General features: G+C 45.6%; 2 protein-coding genes across 6 annotated transcripts in view; one reads left to right on the top strand and one right to left on the bottom strand.

The window, feature by feature from the left end:
* Nucleotides 1-18,533, top strand: part of ACSS2 (acyl-CoA synthetase short chain family member 2) — a 97,808-nt gene that overhangs the window by 53,170 nt on the left and 26,105 nt on the right. For 2 of the 3 annotated variants that reach the window (XM_089689629.1, XM_089689631.1), the window contains one exon: nt 3,267-8,412. The exons of the other annotated variant lie outside the window; for it this stretch is intronic. In XM_089689629.1, coding sequence (XP_089545755.1) covers nt 3,267-3,394 — 128 coding nt within the window. In that variant the 3' untranslated portion in view covers nt 3,395-8,412. Of the gene's footprint in view, nt 1-3,266; nt 8,413-18,533 lie in introns of those variants that run through there. 3 annotated transcript variants of the gene reach the window in all.
* LOC149452246 (glutathione synthetase-like) overlaps nt 8,416-18,533 on the bottom strand; it is a 47,989-nt gene continuing 37,871 nt past the window's right edge. The window contains exons 13-15 of one of the 3 annotated variants that reach the window (XR_016314903.1): nt 15,819-16,097; nt 9,211-9,441; nt 8,416-8,812 (exon numbers count right to left, since the gene is read on the bottom strand). Coding sequence is in view for 1 of the 3 variants with exons in the window: in XM_089689632.1 (XP_089545758.1) it covers nt 15,974-16,097 (124 nt within the window). In the remaining 2 variants the exon portion in view is untranslated. Of the gene's footprint in view, nt 8,813-9,210; nt 9,442-11,969; nt 16,098-18,533 lie in introns of those variants that run through there. The other 2 variants (XR_016314902.1, XM_089689632.1) reach the window with 2 other exon arrangements.

The following is an 18,533-nucleotide window of genomic DNA, read 5'->3' as shown; positions in this document are numbered from 1 at the left end:
CATGCATGCTGCTGATTCTGTGTCATTGAATCACTCATTGAAAGGGGCATGTTCAATATAATAGCAGTGTGGAGTTCTATTAGTGAGGTCATTCATTCTTTGAAAAACAGGTGGCAATTATTGCCCTTATTTAGGGAAGGAAGGCAGCAAATGTTGTACATGCTGGTTACAGTGCATTTCTCTCTGAAATTCAGAGGAAAATGGGCTGTTCCAGACATTGTTCAGAAGAACGGCGTACCTTGATTAAAAAGTTGATTGGAGAGGGGAAAACATATAAAGAAGTGCAGAAAATGATCGGCTGGCTCAGCTAAAATGATCCCAAATGCTTTAAAATGGCAACCAAAACCTGAAAGATGTGGAAGAAAGCGAAAAACTACCATTGGAATGGATAGAAGAATATCCAAAATGGGGCGGACTCAGCCAACAATCAGCTCCAGGAAGATGAAAGAAGGTGTGACGTTCCCTGTGAGGACTGTTACAATTAGAAGACGCCTATGTGAAGCCAAGCTATCTGCAAGAAGTCCCCGCAAAGTCCCACTGTTGGAAAAAAGACGTGTGCTGAAGAGGTTACAATCTGCCAAAGAGCACATTGACTGGCCTGAAGAGAAATGGCGCAACATTTTGTGGACTGATGGAAGTAAGATTGTTCTTTTTGGGTCTAGTGGGCAGAGACAGTTTGTCAGACGACCCCCAAACACTGAATTCAAGCCACAGTACACTGTGAAGACCGTGAAGCATGGTGGTGCAAGCATCATGATATGGGGATGTTTCTCATACTACGGTGTTGGGCCTATTTATCGCATACCAGGGATCATGGAATACATCAGAATACTTGAAGAGGTCATGCTGCCCTATGCTGAAGAGGAAATGCCCTTGAAATGGGTGTTCCAACAAGACAACGACCCCAAACACACCAGTAAACATGCAACATCTTGGTTCCAGACCAACAAGATGGACGTTATGGAGTGGCCAGCCCAATCCCCGGATCTTAATCCAATAGAAAACTTGTGGGGTGACATCAAAAATGCCGTTTCTGAGGCAAAACCAAGAAATAGAGAAGAACTGTGGAATGTGGTCCAATCATCCTGGGCTGGAATACCTGATCACAGGGGCCAGAAGTTGGGTGACTCCATGCAACACAGATGTACAGCAGTTCTCAGAAACAGTGCGACTACAACCAAATATTCATGAAGTCATTCAAAGGAAAGCAAAATCTTCAAACATTTCTCAGTTTATATAGTGAATGTTTGAGTTTGTAAAGAAGAATACAAACACTGCGATTTTTTTTTTTTTTTTTTTTTTTTTTTTTTTTTTTAACCGTCTAATATTCACTTTTCTTCCATTTTCTTTAGAGGAACAACACAAATTTGATGTATTTTTCTTCATGTTTTGATTTGGAATAGAATGTGTCATGTTCCCAATGCATTTGTGTGGATGGAAATAAAAGCTATTAGCAGTGTGTTGAAAAAAAGTGACTAAAGCTCAAAATCCTTCTATTATTTTGAACACAAGGGATCACAGTTTGTTTTCCCATTCACCTACTGCAATACATTTGCTCACTTTGGACTTGTAAAGGTGAAACAAACACTTCCTTTACTAACTGAAATGCAGTAGTAGTCTAGACATACTTTTTTTTGACACATACTGCTGCAACTTTAGAAGATTGTGAAATTTACTGTAACAAGAGTAAAATCCAATCATTTCATGTTGACAGCAAACTGTCATGGTAAAGTGGTCTTAGATATGAAACAATCTCATATGTTTTTTCAGGGAGTTAGATATTGGACAGGTTAGAACAGCCTTTCTCAACCAGGATGCCCAGGCACCCTGGGGTGCCTTGAGGTTTCTTCAGGGGTGCCTTGGCAAAATGTCTAAAAATTGCCCAAAACTTGTATACAAGCCAGCGGGTGGAACAAGCCCGCCTTTTAGTTACACAAAGCCACAGGTTTTCATTGTGCACCATTACGACCGTCTAGCCGCCGGCGTCCTGACAACCAATGACATCATCCATTGGATAAGGAGGATGTCAGCTGTCTGCACAGCATCCTACGTTTTAATTACGGTTATTATATTTAAAAACAGGGTTTTTTTTGCATGTCACTTTTTGTATGCGCAGTCTATATGATAGTTTTGTGTGTTTTGTGTGTATTCAGTTCACAATTTAGGACTGCTGTAACATAGGGTATTAGTAGACACAGTATATTCCATAAGCACAGCAGTATCCTTTTCTATTTTTTATATTTATTTAAAACATTACAGCAGAGCACAAAAAAAAAAAAAACAACCTATGAAGCACCAGCTGACATGGTTTCTTCATATTGACTTTATCAAGGGAAGTCCTTGATGAAGTCATTTGAGACAAAACGTCAAGAATGAAACCAGATTCAATTCAGGTGGTATGGAGTACAGAGCTGCATTAAATTTGTGCCTCTTAAATCTCCCTGAAGTTCTGATTTCACTCTAAAGGGGAAGCTCCACTTTAAGGCATGGGGGGGGTACGGCTACCTAATTTTGACAGGTACCGTCTCCCACTTCCCTCCCTCCCGCTTGGAAGTTCTCCTCTCCCCTCCCCTTCCCTTCCAGCATTCTTCTGGGACAAGTCGCAGGTCCCAAAATACTGCAGGACCATTTACAAAGCACAGTGTGGTGGTGCCCCCACTTAAGTGGATATTAAAGGTTTTTACCGACTCTGTGCAGTGGTTTTGCACAGAGCAGCCCCAATCCTCCTCTTCTCTGGTCTCTGCCTGAGCCCCTGTCTCCTCCCCCTTGACCAGTGCCCCTAATAGCAAGCGGCTTGCTATGGGGGCACAGGAGTGTGCTCGCTCCTGAGCCCCACTCTTTGCATCTATAAGACACCCCCCACTCTCTCCTCAATGGCTGTGATTGACAGGAGTAGTAGCCAATGGATCTTGTTGCTGTGTTGCAGCCAATGAGGCAAAGGAAACCCCGGGACAGCCGAGACTCCCGTGCACATCGCTGGATTGAGAGGGGACTCTGGTATTACGGGGGGGAACAAGACACAGAAGGTATTTAACCTTCATGCATAGAATACATGAAGATGAAAAACCTTTACGACCACGTGAAGACGTCAGCACTAGGACCCTATAGACTAGTAAAGAACTAGCCTGGGTGAGGATGGCGCTGGATCCATGGACAGATAAGTATCCTGGAAGTCAGCAGCTACAGAATTTGTAGCTGTTGACTTTTAATTTTTTAGTTAGAGTTGAGAACTGCTTTTAATTTCCTTTTATGTTTTCTGTATCCAGGTAAAATAATGCGGCGAGTATTACGGAAAATTGCCAAAGACGACCATGACCTGGGCGACGTCTCTACACTCGCCGATACCACGGTCCTAAAGCAGCTCTTCAACAATCGATGTAAGACCGTTCTCTAGGACAGAACGGCAGCGTTCACCTAGACAGGAATGTCCTGTTACCTGTGAATCCAAGAGACGAGTTAACACACTTCGGATACTGCAGCCATATAATTCTCTGTATATTTTGTAACCGTTATGTCTGTGGAGTATTGTGACTATTGAGCAACTGTTGCATATCTCATGTAAGTCAAACTGTGGTGTCAGTTTCAGGAGCGGATTTAGGAATCTGATCGATGTCTTGAGCTGTCAGGTCTTTATTTCTGTTTGTGACCCCAGTGGGGATATTTTACTGAACTTCCTGTTGGTGCGGTTAACATCAGGACAGGAACAGAATAAAAACATGGTCAGTCATTCTAATACTTCACTACTAGCAATGTGTTTGTTGGTGTCTGGGTCCCCTCTGGAGAGATTTCTCGTCATGTTCCGTCCTCACAGATTTTGAGGGAAAAACTCACCAAAAGGGTATACAGACAGCAATGAATACCTGACAGAGGCACTATCCCTTGTATATCTGGTGCAGACTATATACCTTTTAATGTGTGTGGCTCACGTTTTAGCACTACCTGGCCTTCTGTGTGCAGTTTCCTGGTCAGTTGTGTTTTAGGCTTGACCACCATACCAGGAGCATACAGGGGTTGGACAATATTATGGAAACACCTGGTAAAAGAATGAAATCATTATCCAATATGGTGTTGAACCACCTTTGACATCAAAGATGGCCTGAATTCTCCTGGGAATAATGGATGGTGGATAATTGTTACCCAATATGGCGTTGAACCACCTTTGACATCAAAGATGGCCTGAATTCTCCTGGGAATAATGGATGGTGGATAATTGTTACCCAATATGGCGTTGAACCACTTTTTGACATCAAAGGCGGCTTGAATTCTCCTGGGAATAATGGATGGTGGATGGTGGATAATGGAAACTGATTCCACTCTTCATGCAAACCATTGTTCCAGTTTACGCAGAGATGCCAGACTTGGAATACGAGCCCGAACCCTGTCCTCCGAATTGATCATAGTGGTTCTATGATACTGAGGTCCAGTGACACTGGCACCCAAGGAAGATGCAAGACTTTGTCTGTATGTTCATCAAAGCATGATTTGACAACACCAACTGTGTGCAACATTTACCAAGTTGATAATTCTGCAAATCAGTCTTTGGGAAACATTGTCTACACCATGGGGTGCAAATGGTCAACCAAAATTTGTACATAGTCACTGGCGGTGACTCTACCTGTCAAGGTGTTGATGGGGGCTACAGAATACCAAGATATGGCTGCCCAAACCATGATTGCGCCGCCGCCATACTTTCCCGTTGGCACATGACAGTCCTGGTGGTAAGTTTGAGACGGTGTTCACCACACCTAGACACGCCCGGAGGTTGGGAACAGTGTGAAGCTCAATTCTTTGGACAATATTAGTCTTCCATTGATCGTTCACGATTTATGGGTGTTGCACTACTCTCTCCTCTTCTGAGCATTAATATTGGTCACTAGTGGTTTGGCAATCGCAGCTCGCCTGTGAATGTTTTGCTTGTGGAGTTCCCTCCGCACAGTCTTTGTGGACACGAGCTTTGGAAGACTGAGATTGAGCTCTGCACTCACTTTTGCAGCAGTTGTGTTCTTATTCTGGGTCACAATCCTGCACACTGTCCTTTCGTCTCTTTCGGTCAGGTGACCATGTCCACCGCGCTTATGCTTATCAGATGACGTTTCCCAGAAACTTGTACGCCGCCATAACCTTCGATACTGGACCTCGCGACACGGCAAATAAATTGGCAACTTCAGTCACCAGCTAAGCGGCACCAACAATTCACCCTCTGACGCTTAGTAAGCTCTGACATGACTCCGTATTGCTATCAGGGAATGAAGAAAGGGACACTTCCCACCTGTTAGCTAGGTGTCTCATCACACAGTGGAAGCAAAAGAATGTCATAACACTCCCGCTTTCACCGCCCAACATGTCATCCCTTTCACACCTGCAAATCGAGTAGTGTTTCCATATTTTTGTCCAACCCCTGTACATTGTAATTATAATTTTGAAACTGTTCCATTTACGGTAAGCTCCATACATTGGCTGTATTTGCAGCAAATTGAAAAAAAGAATCGAGGGTCTGAGTAAGCTTTGTCTAAAGGACTGTTCTTTGGCCAGTAAGAAGCAATTTATGTTTTCCTGTTGAGGTGCAGCAAGAGTTAATCTAAGCCAAAATGGGGGGCTAATTGGTTGACACTCTTGCTTTGCAGCTCCGGGGGTCCAAGGGTTCAGGTTTTATCGGGGGGGGGGGGGCACTAATTGCATACAGTTTATACGTTCTCTTCTTGTTTAAATGGGTTTCCTCCTGGTTCTTCTGCTCAGACTGGAAGGTTGGCTGCTGTCTCCCCAAACTTGTTTTGAAGTTTTTGGGTTTTTTTTAAATCTGTATTAACTTGAAGACCTATAGCTGACCACAGTTACACTTTAAAGGAAAACGTAATTTTACCCCCTTCCTGCCCAGGCCAATTTTCAGCTTTCAGCACTGTCACACTTTGAATGACAATTGCGCGGTCATGCAACACTGTACCCATATGAATTTTTTTGAGACAGATAAAGCTTTATTTTGGTGGTATTTATTCACCACTGGGATTTTTATTTTTGCTATATAAATGAAAAAGTCCAAACATTTTGGGGAAAAAAAAAAATTTTTCTTATAAAATTTTGCAAATAAATAATCTTTCTTTAGAAATCTTGGCCAAAATGTATTCAGCTTTCTTTTTAGTAAAAAAAAACAAAACCAAATTACTTAAAAACAAAAAAACAGACAATTATAACCAAAAATTATAATTTTGCAAAAAAAATTGACTTTTTTTATATTAACATATGGTCACCCTAGCAGTACAGTGTCACCATAGTGACACTGTACTACTTGGGGGGAGGTGATGAAGATTTTTTTTCTTTCCTTTTACACTGATTGCTTTTACACCCATAAAGGCTGTAAAAGCAATAATTTCTCCTCTCTGGCTGCATTCTTGCAGCCATTGAGAAATACTGTAAGAACTGTGATTGGTCACAGCTTGTCACATGGGTACAAGGCTGTTGTGAATAGCATTGCACCATGTGACCTCTGTGATCATTCACAGATTTCACACGTAGTAAGCAATGATGTCAGCAAGTGACATCTTGCTTACTACTCTGCATGTGATCACTGATTGGCCAATTAGTGATCACATGATCGGGACCTCACAGAGAGGTGTCCCGTACAGCGATCGGTGTTCCGGATTGCGGTGCTGCGCGGTGCACATTTATAAATGGCCACCTGCTCCTGCAATGCTTCCATCTGGCCGTTTATATACATGAGCCGGACGGGAAGTGGTTAAGTTCAGTAAATCTGCCCACCCGCCCTGAGAGCAGCCCAGCTGGAATAATACTTCCCAATCCAGCAAGATTGACCTGGTCTTGGCTGGCTTCTCTTCATACCCCTGGACCCCATTCAGTCCTATGGGTAGACTGTACACTGAGGGACCAGTGTGGCTGCCACGAGTACAACATTACCCATAATAATAAATGGGACCGCAGCACACATGCGCAGTATGAAGACAAGAAAGCCTGGACATTGTTGGAGGAATTAGAGGCGACGTTGTCCTTTACGTTGGCTGCTATAGGAATTCAAGTGTTTACATATTTAATACATTAACTTTAAAGCAAGCCCTGACTGACCCATGTAGGCACTGCGGAGTAATTCAACTTCAGAGTGTACAGTAAAAGCACTTCAAGCTGTTGTTTCAGCAGTAACTCAGCTTCCCCTCCCAGCAGTGACATAGACGCTTTCTGTGAGCTGAACTTCCCTTTTTGCCTTCTTTACAGTTATAACCAAGTCTGGCGTGCTGCATGGAACCCCGAGTGTATTGTCAGGGAACACCTGAAGTGAGGGGAGATCTCCTACCAAGCCACAATTAATACCTAACTGGGGCTCTAACACTTTACCGCTCTATCCAAAAATAAATAATTGGATGGAGTTTCACTTTAAAGGGTCATTTTTAACATTTTAGTTGGATTAGGTGCAGGGTTTCACTTTTTTTTTTTCTGGTATTTTAACATGGCGGCAGGGGGAGGTATACCAGGCGGGGGGAAGCTATACCTAGCCGGCCACTCCATAAGATGCACAGACATTTTCCCCATTTTTTTCTTGTCGGGGGGGGTGGGTGGTGTTAAGTGCGTCTTATGGAGCTCAAAATACAGTACTTTCTAAGTCACTGATCTGGAACAAGTATTCAAGGCCAGACTAACCTGATCCCTGGATTTGTTCCAGGCCAGTGGATTGAAGTGACACTATAATTTTGCCTATTCATAGGCGTGTTTTCTAAGACCCCCACGCCGCCCCCTCTTCTCTCAGAGCATTTCTTTGCTTTACCGGAGTGGGGTTTTGGGTTCTGGAGGAGCATGCCAGTCACCTTATCTGATTGGTAAGTAAAGTCATCCACCCTGGTTGGCTCCCAACACCATCTGGCACCAGAACTTACCCAGGGTGGACTTCAGCCTCAGGTCAGTTAGTATAATTTACTGAAGAGGTGGGGCTAGCAGTAGCTACTGTCACTTTGCATGGAAATGACAAAGTGACAGTTTCTCTTGAATGCCGGAGTGAGCAAGGCTACAACCATCAGCAATGGCATCCTCCATCGTTCTGTCAGTACAAGTTCCTTTAAGCACCCAGGTACCACCAAAACAGCAGAAAATCTTCCACCAGCAGAGCTGAAATTTTGATCTTCAGGTATTTCATTCTGTGGAATAAGCAGAGCCATGACTGCCAATGAAATTCCTGGAAAATATAGGAAACCAATGGGATGGCGCCTTCTACCAGTCTTCACCAAAACCAGAATTCCCAGCTGGGTGTTGCCTGGTCCTTTCACATGGAGGATGTAGACTGGTTTTATTTGATTTTTAATATTCTCTTGTATCCGTGAATGTATGTTGTGTCAAGTGATTTTGTTTGGGACAAAAAGGGACATTATTTTTCAGTTGTAGAAAGAAAAATAAAAATGAGAACAAATTTGTGAATGGTTTGTTTTTGACATATTACTGGTGTAGTATTGAAGTTTATTCGGTGTTCATTGCATATACAGTATGAGGGGGTATCAAAAAGTTTCAAGACTAGTTTTGCAACACGCCAACAGATGGCTGCCCACACAGTCACAGGGAGCACCAACCTTCATACACTATATTGGGATGCCTACCTTTCCATGCACATGAACTTTAATGGCATCCCAGTCTTAGTCCGTAGGGTTCAATATTGAGTTGGCCCCGCCCTTTGCAGCTATAACAGCTTCAACTCTTCTGGGAAGGCCGTCCACAAGGTTTAGGAGGGTGTCTATGGGAAGGTTGGACCATTCTTCCAGAAGCACATTTGTCAGGTCAGGCACTGATGTCGGGGGAGGAGGCCTGGCTCGCAGTCTCCGCTCTAAATCATAATAGCAAAAGGTTCAGTGAGCACTAACCAATACAGCAGGTGATACACTAAAAAGGAAAACCATACAACCTTAAAACTGACAAACATAAATAGTGCAGCGCTAGAAAGTATGTATATGAGTGCACCAATAAAATATATATAACAAATGGTGCAAAGTTACTTAAATGATATCAAATGGTGTAGACCACATGATGTATGTATATAGTTTAACAAAGATACAGTGATGCCGTTTAACGCACACCTTCACTTCACTATATAAATGATAGTCCAAAAAATCTCTAGTGGTGAAAAAGCCACAAATGAACTGAGAAGGAAGTGACTTGATTAGATCCCAGTGACAAATTATAGTCCAACGTCGTGCAGGAAAAATGAGTAAATTGCACACTCACCAAAGGCGCAATTTAATTGCACATTTGTGTCATATACACCAGAGGTCCCTCCAGCTGTGGGTGGAATGAAGCCTGGAATGGATGACTCCACGATGGGAGGTACCGCATCTGGGGGTCCTCTTAAGTAGACCTGGCTCCAAGCGGGATCTGCTGAATACAACTCTGGGCCCTGGGATGATCACCTTGTGGTCCTGGGGAGTTAAGTGCTCGATATGGAGCAGAAAGGAGTACCTATAGTGTAGTATTTAGGTCAAATATTGAATGAATTTATTGAAGATTAGAACAAAAAACACACTTTTTCTTAAGTATTGTAGTAAAACCAATCCTTGTGCACAAAGGATATATTAAAATACACACTGACCAGCTCGTATAAATGGGTGGCCGCCGGACCTCCTTGATCCGGCGGCTTGACGTCACGGCTAGCAGGGGCTCCTCCTTGACGCGCATTTCGTATCACACCTACATCATCAGAAGGGATAAGAGCCATAGCTGCCGGACGTCACAGTAGCTATAGCTATATATATATATATATATATATATAATATAGTAGTAAAATGTGTACCCGCTTCAAACAATTAGGCGCCATTTTGCCGGGGTTCAGCGCATAATGCTCTCTGCATCATCCCAAAGGTGTTCTATGGGGTTGAGGTCAGGACTCTGTGCAGCCAGTCAAGTTCCTCCACCCCAAACTGGCTCCTCCATGTCTTTATGGACCTTGCTTTGTGCACTCATGTTGGAACAGGAAGTGGCCATCCTCAAACTCTTCCTGCACTGTGTGCTTCAGCATGCGCTGACCCCGCCCTGTCATGTGACGTGGCCTACCACTTGGTGGCTGAGTGGCTGTTGTTCCCAGTTGCTTCCACTTTGTTATAATCCCACTAACAGTTGAGCGTGGAATATTTAGTAGCCAGGAAATGTCACGGATGGACTTATTGCCAAGGTGACCACCTATCACGGGACCACGCTTGGAGTCACTGAGCTCCTGAGAGCGACTCATTCTTTCACCAATCTTTGTAGAAGTCTGCATGCCTAGGTGATGATTGTATACACCTCTGTCCATGGAGGGGATTGGATCACATGATTGGGAGAGGAGGCCCAATAGTTTTGGAAATATAGTGTATCCCTAGGTTCACACCTAAGCGGTTTCCAGAAACGCAGTACAGTCCATTTAACATGATTTCCTATGGGACAGGTTCAAATCTGTGTTTTTTTTTTGGAAAGGGGCAGGGACTTTCTTGAACACAAAATGTTGCATCTTTGGTTCTATAGACTTCAATGGGAATGCTGCAGAAAAGCATGTATTGCGTTTTTGATGCATTAAAATCTGCCTACCAAGTAAAATTTAAAAAAACGCATCAAACACAATGTAGAAATGCCTAAAACACAACCTGCATAGGTGTGAACCTAGAATTAGTGTGCCAAAAGACATCTCCCAGTGTACATGCTATGAACGAGTGCCATTGAGAAGAACGGGCTGCGACTTCTTTCAGAGTTGTGTGACTTCAGACACAAAGTCTAAACCACATTTTTTCTGAGAATCTATCGCCAAAGGTTAATTTACTAAACAAATATCGCATGACAAGTTTAAGTCCTGGTTCACACTGATACGAATTTTCATGATCGGCAATGGAGCCGTTCTAATCGTTGCAACTCCAACTTCGCTGGAGTCGCACTGATTAGAAAGTAGTTCCTGCAACTACGTTTCCTGATTTGGGGTGACTTGCATAGACATCTGTGCATGAAGTCGCACTGCCATCCGGCTTTGATCCACTTCAAATAAAGTCACACGATTTCATTTTCAAAGTCGATCCAATCTGAACCAGGGCTCAAACCAATATTAACCCCTTCACACCTGAGGGGATAACAAATCTAAATGCCTAAGCACAATTTTGCAATGTTGACCTGTGTTAGTAAAACCGTCCGTATCATCACAACTACTTTGTACATCCAGGTGAATTATACCACTTTTTCTTTTCAGGACAAATTAGGCTTTCATTTGGCGGTAAATAGTAATAGATATCTCCTGATTTTTTTTTTTATTAACAAAGGAAAACTGGCCCACAATAGTAAAAAAAATAAAAATTTTTTTTTTTTTTTTTTATTTAGCTGTGTGTTTCTTGTTACTACCATAACATACCACCAAAGAACAACCAGCGCTTGACGATCGCAGCGATACCATATATGTGTATGTTATTTGTACCCGTAGTACAGCCCAGAAACAATATGCGCATTTTGTTTTTTTTACCTAAAACACACTGACATGGATACCAATAAAAAAAAAAAAAAAAAATCCTGACCTTGATTCAAACACAGAACTAGATTAAACTTTGATCTAGGTATTTTTTCTTTATTTTTTTATTTATAAAACAAACATTTTTTTTTTCTATGCAATGTATCTCTCTCCTCCATTCATAGAGAAAAAAAAAAAAAGTCGCTATACAGCGACTGATCATGTGACCCAGAATCAGGAATCCCGTATCCCAATCATTAGAACGGGACCTGGGGCTCTCAGTGACACCCTGGTCTTTGTGCTGAGAGCGCGCTGTGGGCAGCAAGACAGGTACGCACATATGCTGCCCCACAGTAAAAGCCCAGTTCTACTTGTGTGACGTCGGTGAGAAGGGGTAAAAAAAAAAAAAAAACCACAGAACATGGACCCACAACTAATATAGAACTTCTCCTTACCCTAAAACAAGGTCTAACCTGAAGAATTTAATGTCATAAACAAAAAAAAAAAAAAAAAAAAAAGATACTCGGACTTATAATTTATTTACATTTTTTTTTTTTTTGTTCTAAATCACATTTCTGCATTTCTTCCAATCATTTTAAAATTAAAACTATTGCAATGTGTTGTTTTTTTTTTTTTTTGCAACACGAATGCCCCATTCAAAACATGCTATGGAAATGCACACTCCATACTGTCATTTATTTTTAATGGCACACATCTCCATCCACCATGGCTTACATACCCATGACCTGCCCCGTGGTTACATACTGCGGCTAAAACCTACACCGCTGTCTGCGTCTTCAGTCGCCCCTCAAGGCTTTCATAATGCCATATCCTTAGGCAAGCCATAGATTAATTGATTTTTTTCTTTCCTCCACGGGTGGAAGGACAAAAAATAAAAAAAATGCTCGATTTCCCCATCAACACAGTCAGCATTGATGGGGAAATGCCTCCCGCAGCACGACTGTATTCTGTCAGCAGCGAGGAGCTTTCCCGGCCGGCAGAATACAATGAAATCCTGCAATCTGCTATAGCCGCTGGCAGTAATCAAATGCTAAAAATGTGACGGCTGGTTCATCGATCGACTTGGGTACAATCAGCCTGTCCATAGATGGATCGAATCTCAGCCGGTCCCTACTAATCCGGCGGTGATTCAATCCATGTGTGGCCAACTGCAGGACCTTTAGCCTGGGTTCACATATAGGTGGTGCGGCACATCGCATGTGATTTTCACAGGAGTGTGGTTCCTGTGCAAATCAGATGCGATTTGCGGGCGGTGCGATCGGAGCTGTACATTTCGTATGGCTTTAATCGCACCGCCCAAAAAACACAAAGGACCCTTTTTTGAGTCCATGCTAGAATCAGATCGCATGGGTATTCACACCTATGTGATCCGATTGTGCACATCGCACCGCTTTCGGGGTGTTAACACACACCCGCAGCGTTTCGCATGAACGGGGTGCAAATCTGATGCGGCGCAGAATTCGCACTGAAAACGCTGAGTTGCGCACCGCATCAGTGTGGACCTGGGCTGAGGGACAAGCCTGTGATCACTGCCAGGGGTGAAGGTTTCAGCCCCAACTTGTCAGACATCCCAACACATCCTGATCCACGGGTGTCAAACTGGCGGCCCTCCAGCTGTTGCCAAACTACAAATCCCATGAGGCATTGCAAGATTGACAGTTACAAGCATGACTCCCAAAGGCAGAGGCATGATGGGACTTGTAGTTTTGCAACAGCTGGAGGGCCGCCAGTTTGACACCCGTGTCCTAATCCATCGAAAAACCAAAAAAAAAAAAAAAAAAAAAAAACAGTTTCTCAAAGATCCATGAAATGATCTAGCCTGACAAATCGCAGCAAAACTCCACAATTAGAAATGAGGCCACAAAGTATATCTGTTCTACTAATAACTAAGGGGCATATTTATAAAAGCCATGAAGATGACTGAATCACGGTCATTTATAGAACACGCAGCAGGAAGATTCACCTGCAGTGAATGTCGAATTAAGTGCTTTATCAATATGACCCTAATTCCCCGGTCACGCTGTGTGCGACTTGGCGTCCATTTTGCATGCCATATGACTTGCAAATCACATGCCAAATGTCACCCTATTGTCTGTAATTATAGCGGTCATAGTTAGTCTGGCTGAAAAAAGACAAAAGTTCAACCATAGAAGAAAAAATAAAAAAATAAATCGCATATCGGTGTGGTTCAGTCGGAGCCGCACTAATTTACAAAGTAGTACCTACACTACTTTTGGTGCGATTTGCATAGACTTCTGTGTCAGAGGTCTTGCAAATCGCACCTCAAATCGGCATGTCACCTGACTTTGAAATTGTGCGACTTCACTGTAAGTCGCACAATTTCAAAGTAAAATTGGTGTGACGTGGGGGGGAGGGGGGTGTACTGTTAGCAAATCTGACTATTATATGAACTATCTACATCCAAGTATACTTGTCTATTGCTATGGAATGTAAGATGAGTCATTAGGAACATACAAGAGAAAGGTTTGCTTTAAGGGATACTCCAGTATGAATAAAGACAAGACCTTTGCTGCTGAGCCTCCCATCCCCAGGTGTACAGTGCAATCCAAGATTTTTTATTACATCCACAATGTTTTAGATTCCATTCACACTTATGCGATTTGTCATGTGACTCTGGGGTCCAAAGTGCCCCCTCATGTTTGCCCATGGTATACCATTCATATCTGTGCAACTTCAAAGTAGTTTCTGCACTACTTTGGTCTGACTTTCATGCGACTTGATGGCCATAGATGTCAATATAAACCCTCCAGAGTTGCATGAAAGTCACACCTGAATGTTGTACATGCGACTTTGTACAGCAGAAACAATTATCCTAGGTCAAAGCCAACATCGCGCTCACCAAAAGTTACGCCTAAGTCGCACTAGGGTAAAAAAAAAAAATCGTACAATTTTGAAGTCGCACAAATGTGAATGGAGCCTCGCACCCCTGTACGGCAAGCAGATATTCTGACAGGTCTGCAGGAGACCTGCATGGCATCAGCAATCTACTGATCGATAGTGCAATGCTTTCCAGGCTCCTGCGGACAAAAATAAATGCACTTTTTTTTTTACCTGCAAAAAAATGTGCATTTATTATTTTTATCCAAAAGGTGAGCTTGTCCTTTAAGTGAAGAAGGCAGAAAGCTCTCTTTTTTTTTCAATTTAAATGGGGACGTATGTTCCAGTGCGTCTTACCGCGGTCCAGTACAGTTCTGTGCAGGAAAAACGCAGCCTGTTCTACTGTTTTTTTTTTTTTTTTCCTGCAACCGGAACACAGTGGAACTGCAAGCATTGATGTGAACTATGACACTGACATCCATATCCGCCCTCCCCGGACCCCACGTTCGCTATACCCGGTCTCCCCGGACCCCGCGTTCGCTATGCCCGGTCTCCCCGGACCCCGCGTTCGCTATGCCCGGTCTCCCCGGACCCCGCGTTCGCTATGCCCGGTCTCCCCGGACCCCGCGTTCGCTATGCCCGGTCTCCCCGGACCCCGCGTTCGCTATGCCCGGTCTCCCCGGACCCCGCGTTCGCTATGCCCGGTCTCCCCGGACCCCGCGTTCGCTATGCCCGGTCTCCCCGGACCCCGCCTTCACTGTATCTGGTCTCCCCGGACCCTGCATTCACTATACCCGGTCTCCCCGGACCCCGCATTCACTATATCCGCTCTCCCCAGACCCTGCATTCACTATATCCGCTCTCCCCGGACCCTGCATTCACTATATCCGCTCTCCCCGGACCCTGCATTCACTATATCCGCTCTCCCCGGACCCTGCATTCACTATATCCGCTCTCCCCGGACCCTGCATTCACTATATCCGGTCTCCCATAGTACACAGAAATGCAATTATTTTAGTAAATATAAACTGCTAAATACCTTTTCTCATCAGTCGTATATAGCAGTCTTGTGACTTCTATCAGTGTCCAGCAGAGCACTGGTTAAAGCTTGTAGGAGAGGTTTTCTTTCTGCTCTAGGAGGATGCAGAACCCCTGACCTCTGTCTGGTCCTGTGCTGATCACATGCACTCTCCCAAGGGAAAAAAAAAAAAAAAAAAAAAACCTCTCTAGCAATACACACCTAACTGAGCATGTGCAGAGTGACTCCACACGAAATGTCCTATCAGGAGATAAGAGGGGTGCCCTGGAAGAAGGGGAGGATCTGAGAAGACAGGATCAAACAGCACTTTTACACAATGCAGAGGATTAACCCCTTAGGTTCCACAGTGAGTATAACAAGGATGCTTTACTGCATCTACAGACTGATTGTACTGTGGGGGGGGGGGGGTTTAGTAACTTTAAGCCATCTCTGTAACAGGCCCATTACTAGAAATGACTTTAGTTCTGGGATGACAACTACCTGGATGTAGCCGTGGGAGTATACAGTAGAAATGTCCAGTTGAACAGCAGCAACGAAGGGTCATGGGTCTCCAGTGGAAGGCTGTGGAGGTGTAATTCCTCCAATGTCCAGCAGGAGGAAACAGGCACACGCAGTGGTTGTTTCGGATTTCCATCCTACACAAGATACGGATTGTCCAGGACCGCTACCCCGGCCGCTACACCGCCATCTGCATGCTCTGTGGCTTTTGTCCGGAGGAGGTGACCCACTCGCTCATTGAGAACCATCTCTCCACCTTGCCTAGGATGACAGAGGTTGACATTCATACATTAGAAAGCAAACTACCGATACAGGTCCCATTCCTCGCTGCAGTCTGGGAGTCTGATCGATTGTCAAAAACAAACAGCAGGGAAATGAAGGATCCAAATATGACACATTAGATAGGATTTCTCCAATGTTTAACCACTTCAACGCCGGGCACATTTACCCCCTTCCTGTCCAGGCCAATTGCGCGGTCGTGCAACACTACCCAAACTACTTTTTTATCATTTAGTTCACACAACTAGAGCTTTCTTTTGGTGTTTTTTCTAAAGAGGTAATTTTATTATTTTACAAATGAACCAAATACAAACAAAAGGTGAACAGGGTAACCTATGATGGGTGTAAAATCAAGCTACAGACAAGTCTCTCATTGCTTAGCCAACAAAATTCAACGTCATCATTGTTCGAATACAACATTAACTTGCTGTATTTTTCGCTCCATAAGACACAAAATGGGGAAAAATGTCTGTGCTTCTTATGGAGCGGCCCACCCAGTATTCCTCCCGTCGCCGTGTTAGAATACCGGGCCGGCCCCTCGGCTCTTCTGTGCAGCAGAACCTGCTCCTCGGTCCTATCTGTTCTTCGGTCCAGCGGTGTCCTCATCACTGCTGGTTTGACTGGCCATCCTCTCTCCCTGGCACCGGTATCTTCAGCGTGGGCACCCAGCTGTGACATCCCATTGTGCATGCGCGAGAAACGCTGCGCCTTGTGAATGGCCCCGTAGTCTTCTGGGACCTGTCACGTGATGGGGGATCTGCTTCTGCTTCCAATCACCTAGGTGATTGCAGTAGAAGTGGGAGTGGGTACCTGTCAAATTCAGGTGCCCCCCCTCCTCATCTCCTGTACTGTGTCCACAGTCTCTGGTCATCCCCCGTGCCGTGTCCGCAGTCTCTGGTCATCCCCCGTGCCGTGTCCGCAGTCTCTGGTCATCCCCCGTGCCGTGTCCGCAGTCTCTGGTCATCCCCCGTGCCGTGTCCGCAGTCTCTGGTCATCCCCCGTACCGTGTCCGCAGTCTCTGGTCATCCCCCGTACCGTGTCCGCAGTCTCTGGTCATCCCCCGTACCGTGTCCGCAGTCTCTGGTCATCCCCCGTACCGTGTCCGCAGTCTCTGGTCATCCCCCGTACCGTGTCCGCAGTCTCTGGTCATCCCCCGTACCGTGTCCGCAGTCTCTGGTCATCCCCCGTACCGTGTCCGCAGTCTCTGGTCATCCCCCGTACCGTGTCCGCAGTCTCTGGTCATCCCCCGTACCGTGTCCGCAGTCTCTGGTCATCCCCCGTACCGTGTCCGCAGTCTCTGGTCATCCCCCGTACCGTGTCCGCAGTCTCTGGTCATCCCCCGTACCGTGTCCGCAGTCTCTGGTCATCCCCCGTACCGTGTCCGCAGTCTCTGGTCATCCCCCGTACCGTGTCCGCAGTCTCTGGTCATCCCCCGTACCGTGTCCGCAGTCTCTGGTCATCCCCCGTACCGTGTCCGCAGTCTCTGGTCATCCCCCGTACCGTGTCCGCAGTCTCTGGTCATCCCCCGTACCGTGTCCGCAGTCTCTGGTCATCCCCCGTACCGTGTCCGCAGTCTCTGGTCATCCCCCGTACCGTGTCCGCAGTCTCTGGTCATCCCCCGTACCGTGTCCGCAGTCTCTGGTCATCCCCCGTACCGTGTCCGCAGTCTCTGGTCATCCCCCGTACCGTGTCCGCAGTCTCTGGTCATCCCCCGTACCGTGTCCGCAGTCTCTGGTCATCCCCCGTACCGTGTCCGCAGTCTCTGGTCATCCCCCGTACCGTGTCCGCAGTCTCTGGTCATCCCCCGTACCGTGTCCGCAGTCTCTGGTCATCCCCCGTACCGTGTCCGCAGTCTCTGGTCATCCCCCGTACCGTGTCCGCAGTCTCTGGTCATCCCCCGTACCGTGTCCGCAGTCTCTGGTCATCCCCCGTACCGTGTCCGCAGTCTCTGGTCATCCCCCGTACCGTGTCCGCAGTCTCTGGTCATCCCCCGTACCGTGTCCGCAGTCTCTGGTCATCCCCCGTACCGTGTCCGCAGTCTCTGGTCATCCCCCGTACCGTGTCCGCAGTCTCTGGTCATCCCCCGTACCGTGTCCGCAGTCTCTGGTCATCCCCCGTACCGTGTCCGCAGTCTCAGGTCATCCCCCGTACCGTGTCCGCAGTCTCCGGTCATCTCCTGTACCGTGTCCGCAGTCTCCGGTCATCTCCTGTACCGTGTCCGCAGTCTCCGGTCATCTCCTGTACTATGTCTTCAGTCTCTGGTCATCTCCTGTACTATGTCTTCAGTCTCTGGTCATCTCCTGTACTATGTCCGTAGTCTCTGGTCATCTCCTGTACTGTGTCCGCAGTCTCTGGTCATCTCCTGTACTATGTCCGCAGTCTCTGGTCATCTCCTGTACTGTGTCCGCAGTCTCTGGT

This window comes from Staurois parvus, unplaced genomic scaffold, assembly GCF_062004578.1.
Source record: "Staurois parvus isolate SC_StPar_1 unplaced genomic scaffold, SC_StPar_1.0 ptg000487l, whole genome shotgun sequence".
Taxonomy (NCBI): Eukaryota; Metazoa; Chordata; class Amphibia; order Anura; family Ranidae; genus Staurois; species Staurois parvus.
The sequence above is the reverse complement of the archived record's forward strand: the minus strand, read 5'-3'. Positions and strand labels throughout refer to the sequence as shown.